Source organism: Micropterus dolomieu, linkage group LG04 (assembly GCF_021292245.1).
Source record: "Micropterus dolomieu isolate WLL.071019.BEF.003 ecotype Adirondacks linkage group LG04, ASM2129224v1, whole genome shotgun sequence".
In the NCBI taxonomy this organism is placed as follows: domain Eukaryota; kingdom Metazoa; phylum Chordata; class Actinopteri; order Centrarchiformes; family Centrarchidae; genus Micropterus; species Micropterus dolomieu.
Window position 1 is genome coordinate 19837028 of NC_060153.1, and position 9430 is coordinate 19846457.

A 9430-nucleotide genomic window follows, 5' to 3' on the forward strand; every position below is an offset into this window, starting at 1 on the left:
TTTGTATTGAATTAGAAATTTAAGTTGGGTAAATTTGATTAAATTGCTTGTAACAAATCACAGCACTTTAATTAGTTTAGTCCTAAGTAAAAATTATACGTGGATGTTATTGTAAAAAGTGGGTTATGCTAAAATAAAAATGTATTTTGTACCAAAGTAAAAAAAATTTGTCATGGTCTCTATGTTAAACAATATTTTTACTTTATGTGAATGTATTTTTCTTGAGTAGAAGTAATATTTTGATTGAAATTAAATTAAAATTTAAAGTTTCAACCAATTTAAAAAAATATAGTTATATATATGTATATGTAACCTAGCAGCCAAAGTCAAGAAATATATGTAGAGTAGCTATCTTTCCAGTAAAAGAGAAGTCAGTTTCTTGAGTTTCATACAGCATTAATCTGTTGTTGGTTAGGGGTTAAGCTGGGGCTGTACATGGATTGTTCCATCACTGGCAGTCTTTGACAATGGGATTACAAAATTAGTGAAAACAATATGAAGACTGCCTTTCTGTGTGGAGTTTGCATGTTCTCCCCGTGTGTTCTCTCCAGGTGCTCCAGCTTCCTACCACCATCCACAGACATGCAGGCTAGGTTAATTGGTGTCTCCAAAATTGTCCTTAGGTGTGGATGTGAGTGTGAGTGGTTGTTTGTCTATGTGTGGCCCTGTGATTGACTGCTCGATGTCAGCTGGGACTGGCTCTAGCCCCCCGCGACCCTGTACGCAAGATAAGTGGTTGACGATGGATGGAATATGAAGACTGTTGTATTTGAGTATTCTTAATTTAGTCTCTTTTCTAGAGCAAAAGCACAGCTAGAATAATATGTAATATGGGACAAAGCTTAAGAGTAATGTGGGATTGGGGGCCCCAGCCATTTGCCATCTTTTTCACTGCCTGATAGTCCTCTTAAAGGGCTACTTTGCGATTTTAATCCAATACACTTTTTGTTAAATTTGGCGAATATTTCCTCATGGGTAGGTAGCTCTCTGTTTTTCGTGTGCTCTAAAAAAAATCCAGTTTTCCTACACAGCCCCTGGGTCTGTAAATTCAGCACAAACAAAGCTGCTCGAAGCGAGCAGCAGGTGGCGCGCTCAAAGCAGTCGGAGAGAGAATGTAAACAAACAGCAGTACATTCGAACATGCTGGACTTCTTACGGGACTTTAGCTGTGAAGATGACTGAGAAACAGCTACAGAGGGAAAGGTCTGAGGAATTGTGAAACAAGTTATATGACCAGGTGAGGGGAAGACCTCTTATCAGTCACTGTATTTTTGTACAAACTATTTCAAATAACTCTCTAGTTTTTTACTCTGTTGTGTTTTGGATGCAGCGTTTGTGTGGTTACATGTCGTTTGTTTGATGATGTTTGTTCACTAATTGTAACTATTGAAGTTCCTCTCGATTTTCCTACTCATAAATAAACTAGACTCCGTGTCTTAGATTTAGGCTTAGAAAAGTATTTTGCTTCCATACATATGTAAATACTGACAGGCTTGTTGTCACACCTTCTACAATACTGCTAAAACATGCCCTCTTATTGAGGCTAACTTGCTCTCGGACAGCAGACGCTGTGGATTCTGCTATATTTCAGCAGAGTAGGACTGGTTACCCTGGCAATGCGCGTTCCTGAGTTTGTTTATCAACAAACTCTCTGCAGAATCGCATAGTATCCCTTTAATGCAGACACTCCGGTCACCATCTAACATCCTTCTCTTACTCTAATTCTCTCTCTCACTCTCTTTTTCTAATGATGTGATGTTATCGCTAATGCTAATAGGAGAATGCCTGAGGAAATGGAAAGCGCGGAGGGGGGGGGGGGGGGGGGGGGCAGACAGAAACAAACGGACTAACAAAAAGAGAAGAAGCAATATGACAAAAAGGAAAAGAAATTATATAAAAATAAAGGAATAAGGGTGATTGTGAGAATGTTGGCATTAATTAATGCATCTGGCAATTAAATAAAAAGTAATCTAGTTTCTTCTGCTGGTGAAGACTGTGCGTAAAAAACAAACAAAGAAAACAGTAAAATTGTGAACCCTGTAGAACCTGCTTTGACAGTCGTATGGTTAATTGAGGTCATGCCAACAAAACCTCCTTTGAATTTGAACATGAAATTAAAAAAAAAAAGATTATGTTTGTCTGTGTGTTGTGTGACTGCACTGATAATAGTGCGTCTGTACTTCCATTCTTAAACAAATGGATATTTTATGGAGGAAAAAGAGAAAGATGGGGGGGGGGGGGGGCAGTAGTCTCTTTTTTTCCAGTTGGTGTCAATGGTATCAGTTAGAGAGAAACAATCTAATAAATCTACTAATCTAGTACTTGAGACTTTGACAACATAAGAAAACCTATATTCCCAATACTGAAGTAGCTTTCAGCTTTCAGGGTCACAGAGTTGTGGCTCTTTTGAAAAAAAGTTGTGTGCGGAGCTGTCCATGGTGCAGAAACAGTGGCATTGTCAAGGAATTAAAATTTAGATTTCAGAGTTCAGATGGGAATTCATTTAAATTCTAAATTAAAAACAAACTTCTTATCTTGTTTTAGCATTTTGGGGAAGTGACCTTACAGTATTGCACTTCATTCTGCAGCAAACAAAAAATTAAATTTAAAGTTTGTTTTTTTGGAAAAACTCATGCATTTAATGCTTTGAGTATGCAAGTAAGTAAGTAGGTCTCATTGGCCTTGTCTTGTGGAATTTATTCATTTCCCTTTAGTAGAAAGGAGGGAGTCCCTTTGATCCAAAGGTCAAGATGACCCACAGGTTCTTGTTATATAATGCTGTTTTCTGTGTTTCCCAAGCTGTACACGTCTGTATGTGTGTATGTGGAAGGACGGTATGTGATATATTCTAGCACATTTGTGCTTGTGTGTGTTTTAGTGTGTGCGTGTGTGTGTGTGAGACTCTAGAGCTCACAGACTCTTCCACTGTAGGTGACCTTCAGTGCAATAAGTAAACTTACAGGGGGACATGTGAATCTCAGGCAACAGAGAAAAAGACTTTGCCAGCTATGCCAGATTGTGGCCTACACAAGGTGAATAGCTCTTGAGCGTGTCATTGTGTGAACACACCTGCAGACAGAACACTGCCTTTGAGGCTGCAGGGCAGTGAACATGACGATCACAGAGTAGTTCCTCGGTGGGGCCTTGACGAAGCGACGGAACTTGTCCCCATTCATACGGACGACTGAACGCCGAGAGGACCACTCCATCATCTGGTCAACCTTCTCCGAAAGCAGATTCTGAACATACAGACAAAGCAAAGAGCAGAGAGGACAAAGCATCCCATTAGCAGGGCTCAACGTTAAACCTTTTTGCAACTGGCCCCACCGGGCCAATGGGTTTGAAATTTACTGGCCCCAAGACAATTTTTACTGTCCCTCCTTCCAAAACTTATTTATCAGTGTTACAACCAAAGCAATCAGTTATAAATACTGTTTATAACATGTTTAATTGTTTATTAAATACATCCTGAATATAAAAAAACTAAACTAAAATGTAATCACAGTTAAAATTATAAAAAATGAAAAGGTTAACCAAACAATTTTACTTTTAAAACAAAACATACTAACAGACTCAAACATGACATGTTCTCTCTCCTGCTGACAGCCATTTAATAAAAAAATCTATCCTGATTGACAGGTCGCCATGGTAGCGACAAGTCAATCAAGGTAGTCGCGCCCTAAAGCATACGCTGCTTTCTGGTCTATTTCACCCTAAATAGGACGATAATTTACTAAATGAACATCATGTTGTGTTGAAGACTTGAAACTAGCGACTTAGAGCATATACTCATTAGGAAAGTGTTTACTGAGGTAACAAATCAGCTGAGAAGTATGGTCCTTTGACCATTATTTTTGATGGAACCGGACTTATTTTCTTTTCGCCCCCTGCAGGCCGTTAGAGAGAATGCAGGTCTGCATGGTTTCACTTTTCAGGCCCAGAGAGATTACAGAAATAACATTTGACAACCACTTGTCACGTCACTACAACCCTTGATTGGTCAACGGTGCGCGCCAAGAACTGCAAAACAACTGCAGGATGTTGAGTTTCCAATGCGATTTTTTTGTTTTCGTTTTTTTAATAGGCTTACTAATTTTTGAGTTGCTAGTTCAACAGTCCCGACGTTACTTTTTACTGGCCCCGGGCCCGATGGCCACCCTTATTGTCGAGCCCTGCATTAGGATTTTCAGATTCAAAAAGAAACCTTATTCCTGTAAGTCCAACACGGCTATGGAACAGCAGATTAAAAATACAGGCATTTTTATTCTCTCAAATGTTAAAACACTCGTCTAGTGGTGGAATGTAAACGTTCATGTACTTCCTGTGCTTTACTACATTTTCGAGGTACTTGTACCTTCCATTTTATGCTATTTTGTACATCAACTCCATTGTATTTCAGAGGGAAATACAGTACTTTATCTGATAGCTGTATTTACTAATTACTTTTCAGATTTTGATTTTAAATGCAAAACATATTATCATTATACCAAAATCCACCTTGAAAATGTTAAAATGCTGCTTACATGTAAATGTATCAATAAAAAAAATATAATTGCACCATTTTGCATATTAGTACCTATACTGATGGAAGTAGATTTTGCTGCTACCTTTGTACTTTTACTCAAGTAAAACTTTGAATGCCATTGCTAGTATTATTTTTATACTGTGGTATTGGTGCTTTTACTACTACTTCTTCTACCACTGTTCCAGTAACAGGGGGAAAAGCATTCTCAGTCAAGTGACAGTATGGAGAAGTTGCAAAGACATACTGGTACACTCTTATAAAATGACCTATTTGTACAATCCCCTGATATCACCCGGCTTCCCCACAGAATATCAAAATCCTTGACTTTTTTGCCTGAAAAAACAGGCAGTGCCTCTTAAATTCTGTGACATTCCAACTATTCCATCACCAGCCAGAAGCCTTACATTTTACTGGCTGCTTTGAAAGTCCAAGGCTGACACACAGCAAGGAGTTGCAGGGTGCCAGTTACTAAATCTAAATTTTAATAGGTTTGACTTCTGGCCTGTTTTGACTAATTGGATGCAAACAAAGAATATGGAATACAGCAAACCTAACCATTATTTATAGAAAAGGAGCACCGACTTCACAGTCTAGGGGTGTGTGTGTGTGTGTGTGTGTGTGTGTGTGTGTGTGTGAGAGAGAGCACAGAAAGAGTTCTTGGTGTTTGTGTATGAATTGTAAAGGAGTCTGCTGTTGATTAAATCTGGTCCGGTTTAACTAAAAAGGTCAACATCGGAACACACCGCTGAAAGGTAAACAACACCCAGCATATGCGTACACAAACACACCAGCTTGTGTCTTTGCAAGGGTTCTAAAGCTGAAAGGCTTATAATAACACACTCATACGGTGGTATACAGTAATGATGAAATGTGGCTGTGTGTGTGTGTGTGTGTGTGTGTGTGTGTGTGTGTGTGTGTGTGTGTGTGTGTGTGTGTGTGCATGAGTCTTCTTGTGCTGTGTATGTGTTTGGCTGTAAATCTATTGTAAGACTGTGTTAGTGTAAGTTCTCAGCAGGACACTACTTAGTTTCTCCAGGCATCATCTTTGCCAAACTTGAGCTCTGAACTGATGAGTGATGAAATGCTGAGACTGCTGATGAAACACGGGTTGTATTCCTACCTCTGCTGATCAAACTGCACAGCAAAAAATCTGTATGGGAAGCATAAATCAATTTCCTTTTTGTGTTTGTGTGTATGTGTGTGTTAAGAAGACTGCGTAGGGTTTGTCATGCATTTTCTTCACCATTTCTACATCTTTAACACATAAAGAAACACAGACTAAAAGATGTTTTATTCCTTTGTCTTAACCCATTTCTTTAAAACAGCAACCTTACTGTAAATGTTAATAGGTAATACAGAAACACTAAATACCCTGGTTGATACAGAATGAATGCCGGTGTTCTGTGTACACATAAGACAAGACAAGATGAAAAGAAAGAAAAAATGTCTATAATAGTAATAATAGCAGCTAAGTCAATCAGTTCCAATGTCGAAGTATATTATCGGTGCATGTGCTGCAAAAAGACCGAAGAATACGTTGCCGAGGAAGCGAGGAAAAGAAAAGGAGAGATGGAGACTGAACAAGAGACCGGACAAAAGTAAACATTGGACTGGCTTTTTTGGCTCGAGCTAAAAGGATGCAAGCTGGCCTTCTGTCTGTAGGACATGTAAATAATAACCTATTAGATGGCTTGCTATTTCTTTCATTGTTGCGCTTGTTAACTCTGTGTTAGCAAACTTGTCGACTCTAGCGAAATCAGACAGAGGTTTCACAAACAGAGGTTTAGACAAAAGCCACAGTGGTGTGAAAAAGTGTTCCTGATATCTTTTTTTTGCATGTTTTTCACACTGAAATGTTTCAGATCATCAAACAAATTGAAATATCAAAGATAACACAAGTAAACCCAAAATGCAATTCTTAAATGAAGGTTTTATTATCAACGGGGAAAAAATCCAAACCTACATTTCCCTGTGTGACCCCCCCCCCCCTTAAAACATAAATCAACTGTGGTTTATCAGATATTTTTAAAGTCAAGTTCAATTTCTCTAGCCACACCCAGGCCTGATTACTGACAACTGGTCTCAACCAAGAAATCACTTAAATAGATCCTGCCTGACAAAGTGAAGTAGACCAAAAGATCCTCAAAAGCTAGACATCATGCTGTGATCTAAATAGGGCTGCAGCTAACGATGATTTTAGTATTCGAAGCTTCTCTCAGTAACGGGATCAGCTGTGCACGCTTATAGGTGATATTTATATTTCCAGCTGAGGTCTGCGGCTTACTTTGGCTAGCCTTCAACTCAACAATCAATCATGATTTCAGTTAAATGCTAAAGTTGCTGTTACTGTTACTTTGTCTGTGGTCCGCTGGCAGAACACCGGGTGCTTTCTGATCGGATGCCATCGTGCTGTTGCCGAGACGGCATAAATTTCATCGGCTATCGACGATTGAAGGGATGATCAGCGATTGGTTTTTCAAGCGTCGATATTAAGGCGATCTGAACTAACTCACCATCAGAACTAAGATGACATAAAAAGTTTCTAGATTCTGTACCCCACTGCGTTGTTTCCCATTCACTGATTTATTTGTGGCGACACCACACTCTACAATATCAACACTGACCGTCTCGCATACTATTAAATAGGAGTAAAATAATAATTCATTGCGGAGCTGCCCGCAGCGCAGATTTGCTCATCTCTCTCTCTCTCTCTCTCTCAGAACAGTGTGTTTATAGAAAAACTAATGCATTCAAGTAAACTCTAAGAAGTTAGTCTATTTTCTTAACACAACCCTGTCAATGTCTGAAACTCACCTTCATATAAGTTATAAGCAAGCTTGTAAGGAGCCTAGCTAATAAGTATAGCTATGTTAATGTTAGTATACAGCTGGGTTGTCGAGTTTAGCGCACTGTACATAGCTGCTGTTCAATATTGATTACACACCCCACGAATGCCAGAGCAGAGTTACACAGTAATTCTGTGGGAAACACTGTACTGTGCATTTACAGATGTTTCTGGTGGTTTCTCTTAAAGCTAATATGCCTTTTCTTCCATGCTGGCATTTCACTGGCATGCTGCAACGTAACACCGCCCCCTGGTGATCAGATCGCCAATCAGTGATCTAAAATAAAGAAGATCGCCCAACCCTATTATAAAGTCATTTCTAAAGCTTTGGGACTCCAGCGAACCACAGTGAGAGTCATTATCCACAAATGGCGAAAACACGGAAAAGTGTTGAACCTTCCCAGGATTGGCCATCCGACCAAAATTACCCTAAGAGCGGAGCAACTACTCATCCCATAGGTCACAAAAAAAACTACAGGCTTCACTTGCCACAGTCAATGTCAGCGTTCATGATTCGACCATAAGAAAGAGACTGGGCAAAAAGGCTTGTATGGCAGAGTTCCAAGATGAAAACCACTGCTGAGCAAAAATAACATAAAGGCTTGTCTCAGTTTTGCCAAAAAAAAGCTGTTTTCAATGTCTCAATATTTTAAAAAGCTTTAACAAAATATTAAGGCCAATACCATAGTTTAACACAAGGAGAAGGAGCACACACGTAGTGTAAATGTGTGTATAATAAATAGACATTTTGGAACTCTGTTCCATTTTTTGCTGTGCTCTTAAATTTCTGTGTGTGCTCCTTGGCAAAAAGGTTAGCTTAGAGCCCTTTGGTAGTATGATGATCTGGGGCTGTTTTGCTGCTCCAGGACCTGGAAGATTTGCTGTGGTAAATGGAACCATGAATTCTGCTGTCTACCAAAAAATCCTTAAGGAGAATGTTTGGGCATCTGTTCTGCAGCAGGACCATGATCCAAAACACACCAGTAGGTCCACCTCTGAATGGTTTAAGAAAAACAAATGAAGACTTTGGAGTGGCCTAGTCAAAGTCCTGACCTGAATCCGATTACAGCTGTGAATTACACTCTGAAAAGGCACAAAAAAATAATCTTACGTAATGTTGCTTTAAAATGTACTTCCTCAGAATTTCTTGAAAGACTTGTTAAAAAAAAAAGACTTGATGCTTGAAACAGTTTGCTCTATTTTGCTGGACAAGTAACTTATGTAGCTGTGCCCATTTTATTGTTTACTTTAGGGCTGAAACAATTCATTGATTAAATTGATTAAATCAATAACTAAAAGGCATTGACACATTCTTTGCATTGAAATTTTGTTTAATCCATATAACTATATAGCTCACTGTTTTGCACGGACATTTATTAATGTCGCACATCGCGCTTACGCTGTGTAAACACCACATGATTATGATGGCGCTGTTTGCAAAGTGGAGGAAGAGAGAGAAAATAGCGAGGGACAAAGAAGAAAGTGTCCAAAACGTAAAATGAAACTTATGTCGCCTAACGTTACCACAACAGCATGACAGTACCTGATCTGAAAGCACCCGGTGTTAGGCCAGCGGACTACAGACAAGGTAACAGTACCATCAACTTTAGCATTTAAATGAAATCATGACTGATTATTAAATTGAAGGCTAGCCAAAGTAAGCTGCAGTCCTCAGCAGCAAATGTACAGTGGGGGAAATAAGTATTTGACCCCTTGCTGATTTTGCAGGTTTGCCCACTTACAAAGAATGCAACGATCTATAATTTTAATCATATGTACATTCTAATAGTGAAAGACAGAATCCCAAAGAAATTTCCAGAAAATCACATCATATGAATTTATTAAAATTGATAACCATCTGATGAGGAAAAACAAGTATTTGACCCCCTGGACAAACAGCATGTTAATATTTTGTAGAAAAGCCATTATTGGCCAGCACAGATGTCAAACGGTTTTTATAGTTGGTGACAAGGTTTGTGCACATTTCGGCAGGGATGTTGGCCCACTCCTCCCTGCAGACAGCCTCCAAATCATTCAGGTTCCGAGGTTGTCGCCTGGCA

At 39.1% G+C, this 9430-nt stretch overlaps 1 protein-coding gene across 1 annotated transcript in view; it reads right to left on the bottom strand.

Moving 5' to 3' along the window:
• Window positions 1-9430, bottom strand: part of tusc3 (tumor suppressor candidate 3) — a 106727-nt gene that overhangs the window by 69724 nt on the left and 27573 nt on the right. The window contains exon 2 of the mRNA XM_046047853.1: window positions 3070-3239. Coding sequence (XP_045903809.1) covers window positions 3070-3239 — 170 coding nt within the window. The remainder of the gene's footprint in view (window positions 1-3069; window positions 3240-9430) is intronic.